The sequence below is a fragment of the Sarcophilus harrisii genome, chromosome 2, assembly GCF_902635505.1.
Source record: "Sarcophilus harrisii chromosome 2, mSarHar1.11, whole genome shotgun sequence".
Lineage (NCBI taxonomy): Eukaryota > Metazoa > Chordata > Mammalia > Dasyuromorphia > Dasyuridae > Sarcophilus > Sarcophilus harrisii.
In genome coordinates this window covers 557702336-557724333 of record NC_045427.1, presented here as the reverse complement: position 1 = coordinate 557724333, position 21998 = coordinate 557702336, and the positions used below count along the sequence as shown (strand labels likewise).

The 21998-nt window shown below is 39.1% G+C and overlaps 1 protein-coding gene across 4 annotated transcripts in view; it reads left to right on the top strand.

Moving 5' to 3' along the window:
* The first annotated feature begins 206 nt into the window (after positions 1–206).
* The window catches only part of FBXW4 (F-box and WD repeat domain containing 4), a 121144-nt gene continuing 99352 nt past the window's right edge, over positions 207–21998 (top strand). Inside the window, exons 1-4 of one of the 4 annotated variants that reach the window (XM_031955724.1) lie at positions 207–746; positions 12806–12901; positions 19158–19343; positions 19833–19965. In XM_031955724.1, the coding sequence (XP_031811584.1) occupies positions 406–746; positions 12806–12901; positions 19158–19343; positions 19833–19965 (756 nt within the window). In that variant the 5' untranslated portion in view covers positions 207–405. The other 3 variants (XM_031955725.1, XM_031955723.1, XM_012541917.3) reach the window with 3 other exon arrangements.

Genomic DNA, 21998 nt, shown 5'->3' with positions numbered 1-21998 from the left:
CATACACCCCCGGGACATTAGAAGGTCATCTCCAAGGGCGACGGAGAGGACGCGGGGTCACATTTGGGGGGGGTGCTTCTTACGAATCTGCTCAGGGCTGGGGGGCGGGGTTTGCACCTGGGCAGGGCCTTGCCTATCGGGGCCCAGACCCCGCCCTCTGGCTAAGGGCCCGGAGTCCCCGTACCGGGGAGTGGAGGGGGGGGGGGGGAGAGGCGGTGATTGACAGGCGGCAGCGACGGCGGCGGCCCGGGCTCCTGCCGCCCCATGTGACTCGGGCCAGGATGGCTTCGCCTTCCCCTTCCCCCCGCGGCGGCCGCGGCTCGGGCTCGGGCTCGGGCTCCGGCTCCGGGTCCTTGTGAGCGGCGGCGGCGGCGGCGGGTCGGCCGGGCCCTGGGCTTTGGCCTCATGGGGAGGAGGGGCACCCCGGGCCCCCACGGCGAGGCGGCGGACGCCGACACGGACGGCGAGGCCGAGGCGGGGCAGGCGGCGGCCGGGGCCGGGGCCGGGCCCGGGGCGGAGGCGGCGGAGGCAGAGGCCTGGCCTCCCGGGGCCGGTCCGGGGCCGCCGCTGTGGCGCCTGCCCGAGGAGCTGCTGCTGCTCATCTGCTCCTACCTGGACTCGCAGGCCCTGGGCCGCCTGGGCCAGGTGTCCCGCCGCCTGCAGCGCTTCACCAGCCGCGACCTGCTGTGGCGCCCCATCGCCCGGGCCTGCCTCAACTCCGGCTTCACTCGGCACGGCACCGACCTGTAAGCGCGCCCTCCCGGTCCCGCCCGGCCTCGGGCCCGGCCCCGGGGAAAGAGCGGGGACGCGGGGCCTAGTCCGGCGGCTCCCCCTCCCCCCAGCTGGGCTCGGCGGGGGGTGTGGTCGCTAGGGAGCCGCCGGGCCCGGCCCCGCTGTCCCCCTGGTGTCTTTGCCTTTCCCCGAAGTTCAGAGCCTCCCGCTGTGAGCTCCCCTTAAATCCCCTAGTTTATCCTTCTCCCCACTGGCCACATCGGTGAGCCCCTCCTCAAAATGAGCCGCCCTGGGATCCCTTCGAATGAGTGGCCCAGACCTTCCAGAATACCCCCCTTAGAATACCCCCATTTACCCCCCCTCGGGGAACCATTGAAATTACTTTCTCCTGAGTCTCTCCTAATATCCTGCTCTTTGAGACCCTTTCAAAATATGCCTCCCCATGAGGACCTAGCCACAATAACATTCACATGGTACTTGCATTACAAACACCCCGATTTCCGGCGAGGTAGGTATTATTATTATTATTATTACCCCCATTTTACAGATGAGGAAACAAGGTGTGTTAAATGACTTGTCCAGAGTCACACGGCTGCAACTCGTCTGAAGTCGGATTTCAATTTGGGGCTTTCCCCCCACGTACAGCACTCCAACAAGGCACCAGCCTTTTAAATGTAGCAAACTTCTGAGATCCTCCTAAAATAACTGCTTTTTTTTTAGACGCCCCCCTCTCAGAACAACCCTTTCTGAGATGATTTTTAATTTAGTCTTCTCAGAGGTTGCCTAAAAATAATCTTTCATTTCTTAGCCTATCCTTCAAATAATATCCAACTGAAAAGATCTCGTCAGACCCAATCTCTTAGTTAGATTCTCACCCAGCGCTCAGGGCTGAAAGCTTCCTTCATTATTTCCGATCTTAAAAGGGGCGTGTGTTTGTGAGGAGGGGGTGAGGACTAGCTGGACAGACCAGCTCTGTGTGGGGCTCTGGTTTCTCCCAGCCCCTTTGCCTTTGACTCTTACAAATTATGCTAGGGGCCCAGGCATAGTATCTGGGTTATCTTTTACTAGTATTACAGCTTGAGTTGTGGATAAACAAAGGACCCTTAAATATTTTCATAGCCAGGGAGCATTTGGTTAGATATGAAGAAATGGCTATAGGGGGAGTGGGGCCTGGGAATCTGGATCTTGGGAAGCTCTCCATAACTCTTACTTTGGTTCAGGCATAGGCACAACTTTTAGAATTCTGGAGGAGAAAATTTATTCTTGGGCCACACTTCTGTACCCATTAGGACACAAGAAGGTGGATGGAATGCTGCTTGTGTTCTAGGACTGGTTACATAGACACATATGCTACAAAGGAGATATATATGCTACATAAGATATATATACATATTTACGTATATATATATATATATATATATATATATGTTGCAATTTTGTCTGTGAGAAGAGGGCAGGAAGGATGGAACTCTGGGACCTATAATGGAAAAAGTGTTTCCTGGACATGGCATGGTTTAATTGACACTGAAAATGGAAATTGATGACCTTTTCAGTTGGGCTGGCTATAGTGGAGAGTGATGTCCAACTTTTTTTTTTTGGGGGGGGGGGCACTTTCCCATATAACTAACTATCCCTTATCCCATATAACTAAAATACTTTTTCTGAAGATTACCCATAAAGAAAGCTGATTAAAATGACTGGAGCCCAGGCCAAGAAAAGGGTTGATTTTCTTCCTTTCTGGTAATTAAACTGATAGCTTGAAAATGTTAGCTTCATTTTTTTCCTCTAATATACTTCTGAAAGGGAGGGGACTAAGATAGGCTAAGTACTGTGAAAGCCAAATTAACATCGCCAGCATGAAAGTGCTATGGTTTATTTTGTTCAACAGATATTTATTAAAGTGCCTGTCTTGTGCAAGTTACTATACTAGATGCTGAGCGCTGATTATGGCTTTATTATTTATTAGTTGGGTCCTGTGTCCTCTGGTGAGGTATTTCTGGCCTCCCAGAGAAGTTGTTTTAATATAGCATTTGATCAAGAGCAAGGTCAGTGCTCCTTTCTGGGTTCAGGGGAAAAGTCATATATGCTACAACAGGTGGGGAGAATGTTTATCAGTGTGGTCTGTTTCTGGACAGCTGCAGTAGGGGAGATAAGCTGCCAGAGGTGGTTGTCTTCTTTGGAGAAAAAAGGCTTGTGGTCTTCCCCAGGTTTCAGTATGTAGTGAGAATCATACCTCTGTGAAGATAGAGTGAGACAGCTGGTTTATGCATTGTGTCATTCCCTCAAATCCTTTCTCCCTTTCCATTCTCCAGACTGAACAAGTGAATGCCTTGATGGCAGGAAAACAAAACTTTCATTTTGTTCAATTTGATAACTTTTGAGTATTTTACTTCAAGGCAGCCTATCAAATGAAGTTGAGGATTGGGAGTGTTTTTAGAAGATGGGAAGGGGGAAGCCAGGAGATTAATTTCTCACCTGCCCTGATTCTTTAGCTAGAATACATGGAGTTACTTCCAATACTACAAGGGTAACTGTGGGCTTGGACTCCAACTTTAAGGTACCCTGTTTCTTAGCCCCAAGGAAACACAAAGAGATCTGGTTTACTGACCTTCCGGCCCAGGGCAAAGTAGTTGTTTGGTTGTTCTAACTGATCATGCCTGTGTTGATTAAGATGAACTGCTCTGACTCCTTTTGATTTGTTAATGGCCTTACTATTGTGCTTAGAGGCATTTTGGGCACTTAAAAAACAAAACCTAAAAAACCTGAAACAAATAATTTGCCTGCTTTTGAGTTCTTGCCCAAACAGTGGACATTATTGATCATATGCACCTCACAATATGTGGATATGTATTTTTTCTGGTGGACTCTAAAGGTTTACATTTAGATTTTCCTTGAAAACGGTTTTGTTTGGTCCTTTTGGAAGGTATTATGAAGCTTTGGGGGATATAAGTATTTTTTTTATTATAGCTTTTTATTTACAAGGTATCTACATGGGTAATTTTTCAGCATTGACAATTGCAAAACCTTTTGTTACAATTTTTCGCCTCCTTCCCTCCACCCCCTTCCCCAGATGGCAGGTTGAGCAATACATGTTATATATGTTAAAGTAATTATAAGTATTTTGAATATAATAATCAACACTAAGAAAATATTTCTTCTAGGAGCTTTTTAAGTTTTCCTTAAGGAAATTGGGAAATCAAACTGCTTTAGTGCACTAGGACCAGAAACTAAAATTTAACTAAAGTTCATAATTGTGGGGGAGGGAGGAGAGCCAAGATAACAGGTGGAAGAACAAAGTTTATACCTGGAAACTCCAAATAGTTAACAATCTAGATTGGTATTTTAAAGAAGTTGATAAATTTGTGGGATTTATAACCTTCTAATCCTCCATAAAAATTTCTCAGAAAAAATAAACACCACAAGCAAAAAGCTACAGTGTTTCAAAACTAAATTTTAATTTTAGTATACTTTAGAATCTTTTAGGGTAGTCTTCCAAGACAAGTATGATAGAATTGAGGAAAAATGTTAAATGGAGAATATTTGTTACCTGGCAATTAATGTGGTGTAAAAAAAACTGAAAACATCAGTGAAACATTTTTTTAAAAATGCAGCTGTTAGGTAGCAAAGTTATTAAATTGTATTTAACTGGCATGTTCATTCATTAATTCATTCCTCCTTGCACTAAGACTGAACGTGTGGAACTTTTTGTGACTGGGGTATCCATTTCAGTGATGATTAACATCCAGAGTGAAGAGATAGAAACAGATAAGCTTTGTGTGTTTGTTTGTTTTTAAAATAATTGAACCTAAGAGCAATTAAAAAAAAAAACCAGCGTAAAGTTTCTTTTCCTATCTCAAAATACAGAAGACTTTGCTGGCTGGTTATCTTTTGAATTTAGCCAGTGTTTCTCAGAAGTCACCAAACTTCAGTGACTTGGGCCTTCTTCAGCTTTATCTGCTGAAGAGGGCCAGCCAGTTCAACCAAGGAGTTGTTTTTTGGATGTATTTATTGTCTTTTTTTTTTTTTTTCTTTTCCTCAAAGGCCTTGTTTAATGGTTTCTGTGATTTAATAAAAGCAGAGTTCAATTTACATGTTTCAATTTACAATAAATAAAACAATACACTTGTGAAAGCAGTAAGCAATTTATTGAGGCACATATCTCCAACAGCAAATGAGATTTGAGAGATGGTCTCTTCTAAAATTTTGGGAAAAAGCAAAACAAAACAATTCAATCTTTCTTTTCAGCCTGAAAGTTAGAAAATATTTTCATACTTTTGGGATCATAGTAGTATATTGAGATCCTTAAACCCCACAAAAATGAGTTAGCTATGTATGTTGGCAGATTTTTAGCCAAAAGAAAAAAGAAGACTTAAGGTAGGGAGTGTGATAACTGTCTTCAAGTATTTGAAAAGCTGTCATGTGGAAGAAGAATCGTTCTGCTTGGCCCCAGAGGGCAGGACGAGATGCTTTGGGCTCCAGAAAGGTAAATTTCAGCTCAATGTAAGGAAAAACTTCCTAACAATTAGAGCTGTCCAAAAGTGGAATGGACTGCCTCAGGAGATAGTAGTTTCCTCTTTACTAGAGGTTTAAGCTTGATGACCACTTATCAAGGGATTTTTGGTCAATCAAAGGTTGGTTGGCTTCTGAGATCCTTTCAAACTCTGATTTTATGAACAGATGAACAGAGTGGGGACAGTTATCCTTGTTTTTTCAACTTTTGTTCCCTCTATCTGAATCTTAATTTCTTTGAAAATTCTCCTAGATCTTCATTTTATTTTTTGAATACAATTAATCTTATTTCAAGACTAGGGTTTTGTTTTTTTTTAATTGAGACAATATACAAAATGAATAGGATTCATAGGGAAATGTCTGAAATAAGGAAAAATTCAGTGTAGACAATATGGAAGTATTTACCTTATATTTCTTCTTCCTTCCTACCTCCCAATTAAATTAAAACAAAAAACTCAGAGTAACTCTGGAACCGATTTGGTTTTTGGTTCAGAATAATTTAGCCCTTGATCTGGGCTAAAACTAAAAGAGATGTGTGCATGTATAGATTATTCTTTTTGAAATTGGACTTTTGATAAAAATTTGGGAAGTTTAGGAAAAATGAAGTTAAAACATTTTTTAGAACTAGGGAGAGGATGAGAAGTTGAATTTTGAATGAAAAATATGTATATAACTTCAACAACAATACTAGATGATGACCAGTCCTGATGGATCAGGCCATCCTCAGCAACGAGATCAACCAAATCATTTCTAATGGAGCAGTAATGAACTGAACCAGCTATACCCAGAAAAAGAACTCTGGAGATGACTAAAACCATTACATTGAATTCTAGTCCCTATATTTATGCACACCTATCTTTGATTTCCTTCACAAGCTAATTGTACAATAATTCAGAGTCTGATTCTTTTGTACAGCAAAATAATGTTTTGGTCATGTATACTTATTGTGTATCTAAGTTATATTTTAATATATTTAACATCTACTGGTCATCCTGCCATTTAGAGGAGGGTGGGGGTAAGAGGTGAAAATTGGAACAAGAGGTTTGTGCAATTGTTAATGCTGTAAAGTTACCATGTATATATCCTGTAAATTAAAGGCTATTAAATAAATAAAAAAATAAAAATAAAAAAAAAAAAAACAAAAAAAAAACAAAAAAAAAAAAAAAAATAAAAGAAAAATATGTATATAATAAGTATGTGTATATATAAGCTCCTCTAATACATACTTAAAACCCTTAACAACCTTGTATGTTTTAATAATCAACTACAGAATAAGCTTGCTTAATGGATAGTAGATTTTTGCTTTTATTTCTTAATTTGCCTTCTAATACATACTTTAAAAAACAGCAACTCTGTATGTTTTAGCAACCAACAAAAGAGTAAGCTTGCTTAATGGATAGTAGATTTTTGCCTGTGTTTCATAATTTGCCTATGATTTTTAGAATATTGAATTCTTAATGAATCCAAAGTTTTGGTTCAATTCCAAATTAAAGTGTGTCTCATGACCAGACCTGCCTAATTGTAAGCATTAGTTCTTATTCAATTCTTACTTCAATCCAATAGAAATAGTATTAGTTAGACACACTGAATAACAACAGGTTCCTTCCTCTTCAAGATAGGTCAGCTTCTTTCTAGATGACCAGGAACCATCTCCAGACAGAAGACGACTACCTTTTGAAAAAAGTTTGACCAATCTTTTCTTAGCTTATAAGTCAGTACTATATTTCATTTTGACCTGCTTCTCTCTGTTCAACTTGCCCTCCCTGGAAGTCCAGGCCACCCAATTGGTCCCAGCGCTTGCCCCTTTTTAGTCTACAATTAATTGCCAGCACATTCCTTCTCTTTTGCTTTCTTTTTCTTCTTCTTTTTCTCCTTTTTTTTGGTTGGTATTTGACACGAGCTCAGACTACTGAGAAAGGTGACAACTGTGAAATGAAGACAAGGTTTGGAGACACCTTAAAAAATACAAGAGGCAGTAACTAAATGACAAGAGCAGACTGCCAGGCACTTTCAAAACACTACTTCGTCTGTTGACTTTCCATTCTTTGTCCGCAGCACAAAATTGGAGGTCAAAGAATCATAGGAGTTAGAGATGGAAAAGACATTTGGGGTCACCTAGTTCATCCCTCCTCCTTCCTCTGCTCCTGATTCAGAATCATTCCTTACATTATATTTTCTCCTCCAGCTCTTGTACAGTTTTCACGGTCTTCACTCAACTCCGGCTGTTGCCTTTGGGAAATGACGCAGGAGGCTCTGTTCAGTTTCTGTCTAGCATAGAGAGAAACTGCCTCTGCCCACAATTGACACTCATGAACTTCTTTGTTGGTGGTCTTTGCTAAGGGATTGAGGGCTAACTGGATGTCTTGTTCTTCTTTATTGCCTAGGTTTAGATTCTGAAGAGTATTCTTTGTGTTGTATTAGGTATCTGCATATGTTTGGGGGGATAGAGGGATGAAGAGATATGATATAGAAGTGACTGTGTACATTGAGGCTTTTGATTTCTTGCCATCTGAAAAGCAAGAGATTGGAAGTGATGGGAATGACATTGAATCTCAGTTTGCTAGATGGTAACCAACTTGGAAATAGTTGATTAAAAAACCTAGCAAACGGCATTTTGACCACTAGTTATTACACTTGCCTTGTCAGGTTATGGAAATAGAGTAAGAAGGATGCTTTTTGACTGAAAGTATAATCTGGGAAAGAAAAAGAAAAGCTAAGACTTTTTGGGACTGAGGGATGGTGTTATTTCTGGGACTGCATTGCCAATAGCTCCTTGACATCAGGGAGCTAATAGTCACTGATTGTAATATTCTTGGAAGGAATTTGGGGATGGTCTTTTCTAGAGGTAGCATAGGATACCTTCCCCTCTCTTCTTAAGCAGCTGGTGGGAACTACCCAAAGGGGGTATTATATTTCTTCTGTTAACTGCCAAGAATGAGAGGAAATCTACAAGCTGTGGGATTTTGGGGTGGAATTAAGGGGGGGGTAAGGCAGGTGATGGTAATAGGAGGGAGGGGGAAATGAAATTGTTTTATAGTAAATATATTGAGATGTGTTTTTTTTTTTTTTTTCCTGGAAAGCTGTTTCATTGTAATAAATGATGGACTCTTTGCTTTTTAGCTCTGTTTCAAATTCTTTTCTTCTTTCAGTTCTCCTTATTCCACTCACTTTTCCTAATACCAAAACCCTAACTTCTCAGGCTTCTTTGAATTTTCATTTTGGAAGGGCATGTTGATGAGATAAAAGAGTACTCTAATAATATACACAGTGAGTTGGAAGGGAATTTCTCTGCAGAACAAATGTATTAAAGGAGAACTTCTCATTCTTCTGTCTTGCCTGCTGTTTTTATCTTAATGTCCTAAAGATGTTAAAAGTTTTTTAGACAGCAGCTGGCATATGTTTTCTCCATTTCCACAACCAGCTTTGTAGAGCCAAAAATGAATTTGAAGCCTAGTCATTTAGACTGAGAAGAACCTGCTTGAAGTATTAATATACGTCGTAGTAACAGAATTTTAAAATAGTAGAATTAGTGATGCCAGTTCCAATCCTACCTCCTCTCAGGAAGTCCTAGATCAGTGCCAATTTGTGGAGTTAAGAAGTATGTATTCCTATTCAGTTCTTCCTTTTTGGAACTGTAGCTTTCATGTTTATTCCTATTCCCATTTGGGGTCCTAAAGATCAAAAGTAATTTTCAGAAGAGGATGATTCTATTGTCCAGAAAAGGTACTGCTGGACTTTCATTACTGTCATTCAGTTTTGGGGACAGTTGATGGCCCAGTTGAAAGGGAAAATATGAGAAGGGAGGTCTGGGTAGTGTAGTGGCCCTATATAATGGAAGCCTTCATAGTGATGCCTATTTTGACAGAGGCATTCCTTATGTAGCCCAATTTTCTTGATTGCTGTGCTTTTTCTAAACTAAATATAAGGGTAAACTAATTTATAATTCTTTTATAACTTTGTAGTTGTCTTTGAGAGTTCTTAGTAGATAACCTTTCAAGAATTGCTGGGACTGAAAAATTCATGGTTCTGTTGTCTTCCTCATGATGAGTCTCCTCAAACTTAGCTAGGCTATTCCTCAGATGAGAGATATACAATTTGTTACTGGACCTGTACCAGAAATCTTTCCAGTTTTGTAGGACCTGCCCAGAATTGTGGTCTATTGGCATAGCCTTTGAGGAGTTAGGGTTACCTCCTTATCTTGATGAGGCATTGGAGTAGATTTTATTTTTTTATGGCCATGAATAAATTATTTAAAAAATTTTAATAATAGATTTTTAATTTCAAAATACATGCAAGGATGATTTTCATCACTCATCTTTGCAAAACCTTGTGTTCCAAATATTTTTTCTTCCTTTCCTCCTCTCTCATCCTCTAGACAGCCAGCAATCCAATATAGGTTAAACATGTGTAATTCTTCTAAACATATTGCCACATTTATCATGCTGCATAAGAAAAATCAGATCAGAAAGGGAAAAAATGAGAAGGAAAAAAAGCAAGCAAACAACAAAAAGACGTGAAAATACTATATTGTGATCTACATTCAGTCCCCATAGTCCTCACTTTGGTTTGCAGATGGCTCTTTCCATCCCAAGTGTATTGAAATTGGCCTGAATCACCTCATTGTTGAAAAGAGTTATGTCCATCACAGCTGATCAACAGAATCTTGTTGCTTTGTACAATGTTCTCTTGGTTCTACTCACTTCACTTAGCATCAGTTCATGCAAGTTGGAGTAGATTTTAGTGGAAGGTACTTGTGAGGGTGTAAATGAAGCAGTGATAGAATGCCAGGATTGGAGTCAGGGAGACTCATCTTCCTAAATTTAAATCTGGGTTCAGACACTTACTAGTTGTGTGACCCTGAACAAGTCACTTAATCCTGTTGGTTTCAGTTTCCTCATTGTAAAATGAGCTGGAGAAGAATGGCAAAGCACTGAAGTATCTTTGCCAAGAAAATCCAACATAAGGTCACAAGGAGTCAGACATGACTGAAAAACAACCAAACAAAATGGCTCACTCTGTTAGCGTGCAGCTGATGGTGAAACTAGTCTAGCTAAGTTTGAAGTTCCTTAAGTGATGAATATTTTGCCATATTAACACTATTGACTAAAATGGAGTTGTAATTTATACCAATGATGATAGTGACTTACAATTCTGAAAAGAGACTATTGAAGTATTGCTGTACATATATATTTGTATCTATATATGTATATGGATATATCTATATTGTGGCTATATATCTCTCTTGTCTCACTTTCTCTCTGTCTTTCTGTCTGTTTCTGTCTCCATACTTAAAGTAGATTTATAATTTCATGAGAGTGAGTCTTACCTTCAGCATACAGTTTGCAACTCATTCATGCTTGTCCATTTAGTGGAACTCATCCATGTTCTCCCATAAGTTCTTCAAATGTTCTACCAAATGTGCTAGAGACTTTCCTCAGTTCTCTTGACCAATCCATCATTTTTCTCAATCATACATTTCTTTGGTAGCACCCTTTAAGCTACTTCTCGTCAATGCCCTTTGCTTGTTTTTCAGTTTTAATATCATATATAGCAGGCTAGGTTTATTTGCTTTTGTTTTTTTTTGTTTTTGTTTTTTTTTGAGGGGGGGAAGGGCATAAGGTCATGAAAAGAAAGGAGAAACTTTAGATTACTTCCTAAATTAATTTCTACCCCACTGCAGACTCACTGTATGTGTTGTGTTGTTTTTGTTTAAAATAGGTTATGTGCCCAGGAATGCAGTCAAATTATAATGGTGACTAAGTGCCGGAAAGTGTGGTAGAGGGAGAAGAAGTGGGTGGGTGGGGGGAGAACCAGTAGTGGAAAAATGAGCCCCAGGCTAAAGAAAGAGGGCTGGGAAAATGGAAATCCAGGCAGGCCGGAGGCCAAGTTAGAGATTCCGACGTGCATTAACAGCTATGTGAGATGTTTATTTACAGGGGACTAATCATTTTTGGTTGCCTCTCCCTACTTTTACACCTATAACTGTTCTGGAGAAGTAAGCTGGAGGGCATCTCAGGGATCTGAACAAAGTCATTTTTGAATTCCAATGAGCACCTGCTCTTATCTTCTGAGATTCTTTTCCTACTGTTTTCTTCCCCATCTTTCTTTTGCTGATTTTCAGAGAAATTTTGATCAGTATTTCTGATTTTGAAGGAATTGAAATCAGTAAAATTCTTTATAGACATAAGGAGAATACTTAGTAATAATTAGAGAAATGATATGTGCAACCTTTGTGTAATTTGGGACTAAAGGAGAAAGAAGTTTACAGAGTTGCCATTTTCCAGGAGTTATTTTTTAATATGTAAAAACCAAACTCAGTAATACAAAGCTTAAAGGACCATGGTTAGGAATGGGTAAGTTTAAGGTTTGGGAAGAGAGGATAAGAAAATTTCTCCTAATCAAAAAAGCACTTTTCCTTTGCTTTAGCTCTGAAAGTTTCCTGCTGTCAGACCTGAGCTCCTGGGGGACAAGGTTGTCTTGGTAGAGGAAAGTACCTTATCTTAACCTTTGGGGAAGTGTCACCAAGTTGGCAGAGAGCAGAGGATAGAGATAAGAAAGGCTATATAGCTTGTGCTGATTTTTTAGAGTATGCTCTATATCTCAATTTAGTATGCCATATAAAATGAACTAATAATCGCTTATTGTAACATTAATAAACGAGCATTTATATAACACTTTAAACTTTGCAGATCATTTTATGTCATCTCAGTTGATGACCACAACAACCCTATTATTAGGCATTATTGCCTTCATTTGCAGATGAGAAAATTGAAGCTGAGAGAGAGGAATTGACTGTCCCAGGCATGGTCACTAAGTGTCTGAAGTGGATCTAAATTCAGATCTTCTTGACTAAGAAGCTTGCTGCTCTCTTTACTAATGCCCCACCCAGGTGTTTGCTTATCTAGAATTTCCTACCATTTAAAAAAATCTTCTTTTAAATGTGAAAGGGATTTGTTAGTCAAAAATCTTACTTAAGCAGCAGTATTCACAATAAAAAGAATATTAGACTTGGAATTATAAAAGTTATATTCTTTTTTTTGTTGTTTTTTCCCTAGCTGTATGACCACGAGACAGCCTTGCTAAGCTTTATTCTTCTCATCCAAAAAACAGAACTAGATTTAATACCTGTCTTACCTACCCCAAAGAATTACTGTAAAGATCAAATCTTTGGAATTGTTGCTGCCTTCTATTTTCTAACTTTTCCCTATTTCATTATTAGCTTCTGCATTTATTTATTGTTTTTAAGTGAATGTCTTATTAACACATTAAAAAAAATTGCTCCAACTTCCTAATGAGTCTTCTCCTTCCCCAACAGAAATATAGTTAAGCACAACAAACCAACACACTGACCATGCTCAATATGTGTCTTGAGGTCACTGAATTCATCAGCGTTCTAATGTTTTCCCTGATTGTTATTCTTTATGTTACTATTGCACCCAAATCCAGATCTCTCTGGGAGGTCTTGTATCCTCCTTGTGGCCTGGAGGTGATCCTTGGGAATTTTTTCTGAGTATAGAGAGAGGCCTTGGTGACTTATATTGTTTATTCTCTCCTCTACATACAGGGTGACCAACATTCCAGTGAAGGAGAGAGTGAAGGTCTCACAGAACTGGAGACGGGGGCGCTGCCGACAAGGAACATTGCTCAAGTGGAGACGCAAGCAAGTAGCCTGTTATCTCTTTCAGAGCTTCCAGGGGCACAGGCTAATGGGGTCATGTTGGAAGACAAAAAACCGACCCAGTTGTAGTTTGGCTGGCCTTTCTTGTCAAGAAGGCCAAGAACCCCACAGAAGGGGTCCAAAAGGGCAAGGTATTCCTTGCCAGTTTGCCAGAAGGAAGACTGAACAGTGAATGATGAAGCTAGAAACCAGATCCATCTTGTTTTACTGTCGTTTAAGTCTTTCACTAACGGGTTTTCTGCCTATCTCCTTCCCACCTCCCTTTGTAAAAAGGCAAAATAGAATGTAAATGAGTTGGACATGTTGCTCCCCACACTATCGAAATTGTACTTTGTGGTGCAGACTAGAAAGGGGCTGACAATGCCATCTTTTTTTCCCTTGGCAGTAATTGTTCTCTAATTGTTTCATGTATGCTAATTTTGTTTTTCTAGTTAAATTGTAAACTTCAGAAGACCAGAATCATGTCTTACTCTTAAAAGGACCTACAATGCTGGGGTTACAGCAGTCATTCAACAAATACTTGTTGGTTGATCAAAAGTGATGGGGAACTGAAACCTTAAGCTCATTTATTCTTGGCAGGTGTCATTTCGAAGTATATCTTTTTTTTTTTTTTTTCCAAGAGGAGAGTTACTCTATAATTGACAACTATTGTTACTTATTAATGTACCTGCAGCAAAAGGAGACCAGGTGATTATCCTAAGGTAGTGGTTATAGGAAGAAACTTTGTTTCATAATTCATTCTTTTGCTTTTGCTTCTAAATCACATTGGTTACCTTGTCATGATCTATTGCTGTGGTTAATGGTAATGGTGATGATATACATTCCCATGATGGTGATAGGTGATTTATGAGGAGATCCACATCTCCTATCCTTGCCTTTTTAAAAAAAAAAAAGATACTTTTTTTTTCCATATTCATTTTCCCTTTTATTGTCCATCTTCCAGTCACTTGGACTCACTACCTAGGTATCATCCTAAATTTCTCTCTTTCTCTCTTACCCCTCATATCTAATCACTTGCCAAATCTTGTCATTTCTAGCTTCACTGCTCCTTATGTACACTCCCTTTTCTCCACTGACACTGATACTACCCTGATATAAGCCATTATCACCTAACACCTGGTTATTGCAGGAACCTGCTGGTGAGTCTCTACCTTAACCCTTTTCCCATTCCAGGCCATCCTCCACTCAATTCTCAAAGTAATCTTCCTAAAATGAAAGTTTGACCATGTCACCCTCCTATTCAGTCAACTTCAGTACCTCACTTGCTTTCAGAATCAAATATAAAATTCTTTCCTTGTCTTTTAAAGCTCCTATAATCTGGCCCCAATTACAATTCCAGTCTTTTTATTCCTTAACACTTCTTTGCCTATGCCATGTATTCTGTAGTCCAGTGACACTTTTTGCTGTTCCTCAGTATGATGCTTCATCTCTGACTAGGCATTCTCACTGCTTGTCCTTAATGCCTGGAACTCTCTCCCTCTCCTTCCTCTTTTCTGCCTCCTAACTTTCTTGACTTCTTTCAAATCTCTGCTGTCTTCTGCAAGAGGCTTTTCCCACTCCTTAGCTGGTACCTTTCTGCAATTTATTTTGTGTATGTTGTTCATATGCAGTTGTTTATGCATTGTCTCCTTCATTAGACTGAGCTCCTTGAGATCTGGAACCATCTTTATCAGTTTTTGTATCCCTAGTATTTAGCATTATGCCCATTTGTTGTTGTTGTGGAATTGGTCAGTTGTATCCTGCTCTTTATGACCCCATTTGGCATTTTCTTATCCATTTGGCTGATGCAATTGGGATTAAGTGACTTGCCCAGGATCACACAGCTAGAAAGTGTTAAGTATCTGAGACCAGATTTGAACTCAGGTCCTCCTGACTTCAGGGCTGGTGCTCTATGCACTGTGCCACCTAGCTGCTCCCCCCCCCCATTTGGGGTTTTCTTGACAAAGCTATTGGAGTGGTTTACCTTTGCTTCCTCCAGTGAATTAAGGCCAAAATAGTTCTAATGACTTTCCCACGATCACATAGTTAGCAAGTGTCTGAGACTGGATTTGAGCTCAGGTATTCTAGAGTCTTTGCTCAAATCTATATCCCTGGCGTTGTCTAGCTGCCTCAGCCTGGCACATAGTAATTGCTTAATAAGTGCTTGCTGCCTGACTGAATATATATCCCTCTGGCCTTTCCTGTCCAATAAGTCTTTTTTTATTTTTAAGTCAGATCCTACTCTTGGTGACCCCATTTGGGATTTTCTTGGCAGAGACACTAGAGTGGTTTGCTATTCCTTCTCCAGCTTATTTTACAGATGAGGAAACTAGGGGTAGCAGGTGAAGTAATTTGTCCAAAGTCACACAGCTAGCAAATGTCTGAGGCCAGATTTGAACTCAGGAAGATGAGTCTTCTGCCTTCAGGTAAATATTAAAAAAAAGAAAAAAAAACTAGAATAGCAAAGCTAATCAACACATCAATTACATCTGACAGTATATATGATATTTCATACCCACAGTCCCCATCTCTGCATAACATTACATTTTCTCAATTCTTATCTGGGGCTAAATTTTATCATTACATCATTATGTACTATTCAATTTCATTTTATTCTTTTGATTTCCTTTGTTGCAGTAGTTTCTTTGTTCTGCTGGGTTAGTTCATGTAAGGCTTCGCATATTTCTCTGAATTCTTCATATCATTGTCAGTAGCTTCATATGTTCAGTAGTATTTTTATCAAGCAATCAATGAATAAGCATATATTAAGCATCTATTACATGTCAGTAATGGTCATAGACACTAGGGATACAAAGTCAGAAGTTTAAAAAAAGTTATCCTTTAGCTCTGGGAGGCAGGGCACAAGATAGGCATAAGATGTACAAATATACAAAATAGGCATACAGTGATTTTTGAGAGGAAGGCACTAACAGCTGAGGGAGTGTATAGATGAGAAAAGGTTTTATGTAGGTAGTATAGACTATCTGTGTACATAGATAGGCATAAGATATGCAAATGTTCAAAATAGGCATAAGATGATTTTTGAGAAGAGGGCACTAACAGCTGAGTGTGTAGATGAGGTTTCATGTAGATAGTGTAGCACTTTTTGCTTCATTGTCCTTCAATCAACAGGTTGCTATGTATTTTCTAGATATTTACTATCACAAAAAAGTGCTGCAATAAATATTTTAGTATATGTGAGACCTTTCTGTCTTTGACTTTTTGGGGAACATAAATCTAAATCAAAGAGTATGGATATTAAAAAAATTCCATATTATTTTCCACATGATTGGACCAATTTAAACTCCACACCTGCGTTTTAGTGTGCCCATCTTTTCAAAGCCTTTTCAAATGACTTTTTGGGGAACATAAATCTAAATCAAAGAGTATGGATATTAAAAAATTCCATATTATTTTCCACATGATTGGACCAATTTAAACTCCACACCTGCGTTTTAGTGTGCCCATCTTTTCAAAGCCTTTTCAATATTGACTATTCCTAATTTTCATCATCCTTGCTAGTATACTCGGTGTGAGGTGAAATCTTAGAATCTTTTGAATTGCATTTCTCTTATTAGTGATTTGAAGCTGTCTTTGGTATATTTTTGATATGTTAATAGTTTCTAATTCTTTTGAAAATCATTTCTTCATCTCCTTTGATACCTTATCTATTGCCAACCTTGCTTCTTAATAACCAGAAAGTAAGTTACTTTATCAATCAAGATTCTGTCCCTGGAATGTTTTTTCCTGCTCACATTAGACTGGTCTTAATCAGTTTGGCAAATAAATCACAAGCAATTACTTGGTTTTCCCTGAGAGTCTTCCCTATTCACATGACATGAACCCTGTTTTTTATTCTGTATATCTTGTAAATATAGTTATTTACAAGGCTGCTCTAAACTTCTGGTTATTGGGTCCCTCATTTATCTTCTTATCAGCTACATGGATAAACCACATTTATACATGATATGTTGAGCATAAAATATACATCATGATATATATAAATATGGATGTTTCTAGATACTTAACACATATTAGGTGTAATATATGCAAACACTTGTAAAAACCTCGTGAGTAGACGTCCAAGCTGCATTAATGCAAGTCAGTTTGCAGAACTTTTTCTTGTTCCCATGGCAATTGTATTAACGAGTAGGGGTAGAAAGCTCACTGTCTCTCTTCTTTACTTAGGACTTGTAAAAGACTAGGGCTTTTAAAGAAAATAGACTCTTACACATTTATCTTAGTCAGAAAACTTTTATTAAACACTTCCTATATGCTAGATCCTGTTTAGATATCTTGTTGAAGTGATCCTGGTAAGATGTAAGCAGTGGTGGATTCATGGGGAAGAGGCTTAGTTAATACCAGTGACTATTCTTGGTGTCCGGCCATATTCTTTTCCTGAATATCATGGGACTATCCTTAAGCTCCTAACCCTTCTTCCTCCTGTAGGACCTCTAAGAAGATTTAACTATATGTAGATTTGTCTTATCAGCCATTCTGTGAGAGCTGACTATTTTTCTATAGTCTCTGCACTGTTGAAGACTGCTCTGTAACTGTCCTTATCCATTGTCACACTTGTCCACTAATACAGAAATGCAGATCTGTCTCCTTACTGAGAATCTAGTTATCTTATCAGTACATTAGCATCCTTTCTTAAATAGTTTTATGCTTTACACAGACAAATGGAGCTTTTACTCCAATAGGAAGAGGAAAGGGAGGGCCTATTGGCACCTTTTTTTTTGTCTTTCTTCCTGACTGCCCCCATTTTTCTTTATAGGAAAAGATATGGGACTAGAAATTTCAGAACTGAGCACCTAAACTTTGAATTAGAAGATAGAAAATAATGGGGAAATGATTTATTCACCTGACTGGAAATTTTCATTTACCCAGTATTTGCTAATCTCAACTTTCTATTCCCTTTTTTTCCAAAAACCTCAGGGTACTAAGTACTGATTCACAACTGGAATGATGATTAAGAGAAAAATGATTTATAGTTTGCTTTTGAAGCTTAATTATCTCTTTTTAAAAATAATTTGTATTGATATTTTTGTTTTTATATTGCCCATATTCCCATTGCATTGCTTCCCCTCCCCCATCCCTCACAATAAAGGTTTTTAAAAAGAAGAAAAAGTTCAGGAAAACTACCCAACATAGAAGAAAATGTTTGATATATTCAGTGTTCCATACTCATGACCTTCTGCCTCATAAAAGGAGCACTGGGGTGGGGGTGGGAAGGGGAAGGAGGATGCATAGATGTGTTTAAGGGAGGACTAGCTCCTCTGGTATGAGGGCTTGCTGAGCTCTTTTCAGTGCTGCCCTTCCATTGTTGGAGTCTACCTTTACCAAGCTCTAACTTGTGGCTCCAAGAGGCTTTAAGATGGGCAGTGGCTGTACCCTGGTAAGCCATCTTTGGCTAAACTGGGTTGAGGATTCCAGGCCTCCAACTGGTCAGTGAGTTAGGTGATGTTTATCACGGGATGCCTTTCCCATCTTAGAATGGGTGGATAAGAACAGTTTGTTCCAGTGGCCATGAAGGTAACTGAAAGAGGCATATAGACCTTAGTCAGACATCAAAGATGTCAAGGTCATCCACTACATCCCAGGTCATCTGTGATTGTCTTGACTTTTGCCTTGCAATGACTCTGGAAAAGAGAGAGGCAAATGACTTTGTGCAACTGTGCCTCACTTAAATCCAATTCACCAGCTAGTCAAGATATTTCCCCATGATATCTTTGGTTTTCTTCTTTGAAAATGAAAAACAAATAGCAATATTTGTTATTTGGGTAACAAATAACAGTGTAGGTAGGAAGAGAGTAGTTATATATCTCTAAGATAACCTTCACCACTACCACTTTTAGGAGATGTAGGGGAGAGATATAGAACACTGAAACTTTTTGCCATCCCTTTTTGAAAGACAGAGAAAAAAATTATAGGACTCTTTTGTTAGAGATAGATGGAATAGGATAGTGAAGTGCAAGAAAATGGTACTCCAAACTCGACCATTGTAATATCCTGGATGATATTTCAGCAGGTGTGATTAGGAGACACTGTCAATCACAGATGATAACCAATTTGCCTTCCTCTGGGATTTTTTACTATTTGCCTAGATAGGTATTTATTTTCAAGAAAGAAGGGGAGGGGCTCTGATCCTCATAAGTCATTGCTAGATGGAGATTATCTGGTCTCTCCCAAAGGGTAGAGTTGAAGAATTTGTTGATATTCTTGTTGATCCATATCTTTTTGCTTCCCATGTCTGCAGTCTGATGCCCTGGATGCAGCTGGAGGGTGGTTGTCTGTACCTCTCCCAAGCTGAAGATATCCATGCCTACCAGCTCTGCCCAGATGGTTCCAGTTTACACCGCCGGCCTCTGGCCATCTTTTCCGGTCATGAAGAGGATGTGTGCCGTTTTGTGCTGGCTAGTTCACATGTTGTCAGTGGAGGAGGGTACGGTTTCCCCTGTCTTCTAACCTTGGCTCTCATACCATTGAGATCTGTCTTTGGTTAACTTAAAGACCTTTTTGCCTGCATTTGGAATTTCTCTTTCTACCACAAAAGGCTGAGGGAAAAGACCACAGAGAAAGGAATAATGTCTTCTTCTAAGAGTAAATCTCTTTAGAGAGACTTGAACCAAGATAGCTAATGGCGAAAAGTTAGAAGAAGGAACTTGAAGGCAAAGTGGAGCAACTTTAAGTAATTTTTTGTGCTGAATAGTGGATAATTTGATTTGATCCTTGGCTTACTAAACTCTGAATATACTGTTAGGTAAAGGTATCCAGGGATAAAGGGCTTTACTATGAACAGTCCTTCTGAAGCTCAATAGGGTCAGGGCACTGGAGAACTGGGGTGGTTGTCCAAGCATTTTGTCCTTATTTAGTGGGCATATCCAGTTGGCTATTGTGTATGTGTGAAGATGTTGCCCAATTTGTCTTTTAGAGATGGGAAGATTGGCCTTCATAAGATTAATGGCACCTTCAGCATCAAATTCTCAGCTCATGAACAGGAGGTGAACTGTGTGGACTGTCAAGGTGGAGTCATTGTGAGTGGCTCCAGGGATAGAACAGCAAAGGTGAGTTGGGTCTTTATTACCTACATGTTAACTTCTATGGTTGCTGATGAGTGTGTGTGTTTGTGTGTGTGTGTGTGTGTGTGTGTAACAAGGTATGAAATGGATAGGAAGGAGCCTTGAATCTCAGGATTGGCTAAGAGGGTGGAGAGCACAATAAAGAGCTTACTTGTGTGTGCCGGCATGCTACTTGTCATGCCAGGTTGTGTCCCAGCCAGCTGGCCCAGCAGAGGAGCCAATGGTGGTTGGGAAGGTAGCCACTCACTTGAAATGTGCTGTGAATTTAAAAAGGACAGCCTGCCTAGATTTTCTTATTGGATTTCCTCAAGATTGTGGGTTTAGTTCTGACCTCAGAAGGTTATTTTAAAATTTTCCTTCTCCCAGTCACTTTCTTTTGGGTGGGCTAATTTTTATTTTCTTGTTTACAAGTTGTCAGGTTAGCAATATTATTACTACTACTACTACTACTACTACTACTACTACTACTACTTTTCAGTATGAAATGGTTAATGGATGGTACAAATACCTTTGGAGAAGGTCCTTATGTCTTCCTACATCATCAAGCTTCTTTATACACCTTTGGATGGGATTAGTAAGGAGAATACCCAGTTCCTAATCAAATAGATTTCCATCTACTAGGGATGGAAAATAGTTCTCTTTTTTTGTCTTCAACAGCCCTACCTTGTAGTTAAACTTTGTTCATCTATACTTATTGTTTGTCTTCTGAGATCTGCCAGTGGAATTTTGCTGACAATTTGGTTCACTGTAGGATCTTATTTGCCCCTTCAGAACTCTGTAGGCTCCATAGTGCTAACAAGGATAAGGTACTTGTTTGTGTCAGCAAGTGGGGCTCTGAGCCACACAATGGTTAGGAAATGGATAAGGAAGATTCCTTATGCTTCTTGGTGTTCATTTCAATCCATCCAGCATTAAAGCATCTCCTATGAACTAAGCATTGTTTTAGGCATTGGGGATTCAAAGACAAACATAGGTATTTTCAGAATTTAGGAATATCAGTGAGTTTATATTAAAAAGAGGAGGCAGATACAGTAATCTTTAGCTATGTAAACTTCTCTTAAAATTCGTATGTTGTAGGATAGTCACATAAACATACGCTTGAAATATGTGAGAAATTATTAAAATTTAAACTAAAATGTATATCATAGATTCTGTCTACTTGTCCCTGGAATTATACCCCATAACGTTATCCAAACCCATATTTACTCATCACTTCTATGGGAACACTGACCTCAATATAATAGGCTGGTCACAATAAAACCAAATTAAAATGAAATGAAGATACGGCTTCTTACTGCCTTTGCTACTCCTTCATATCTTGGGTTCCCTTAACATAGCTACTACTACCAGGGTGTTCTGTTAAAGATCAAACCCTGGAAGTCCTATGTTCAGATTTTCCTCTTTTTCAGTGTTTTTCCTTTCTCCTACTCTGTATGCTGTAATCTAGAACAATGATGTCAAACTGTAATGGAGATGAGAGCCACTAAACTGTATGTAAGCATCCCTACAGACTACATATTAATTTGGAAATTTCAAATATTTTTTCCTATTTTTTTTTACCTCTCTTCTCCCCAAGACAGTAAGCAATTTGATATAGGTTAAATATGTGCAATTTTAAAAACATGTTCCATATTTGTTGTCTTATGTAAGAAAAATCAAATTAAAGGAGAAAAAAAATCACAGGAAGAAAAAAAATCAAGCAAATAGACAACAACAACAACAATCAACAAAAAGCTGAAAATATGATGTTTTTATCTACATCCAGTCTCCATAAATCTCTCTTGGATGTTAATGCCACTTTCCATAACAAGTCTGTTGAAACTGCCTTGAATCACCTCAATGTTGAAAAGAACCAAGTCTATCACAGTTGATCCTCACATAATCTTATTGTTCTCTAGGTTCTGCTTGCTTCACCATTAGTTCATGTAAGTCTTTCTAGGCTTTTCTGAAATTAGCTGCTCATCACTTCTTCTTCTTCTTTTTTAAAAAAATAATAGCTTTTTTCCTCCTTTATTAAA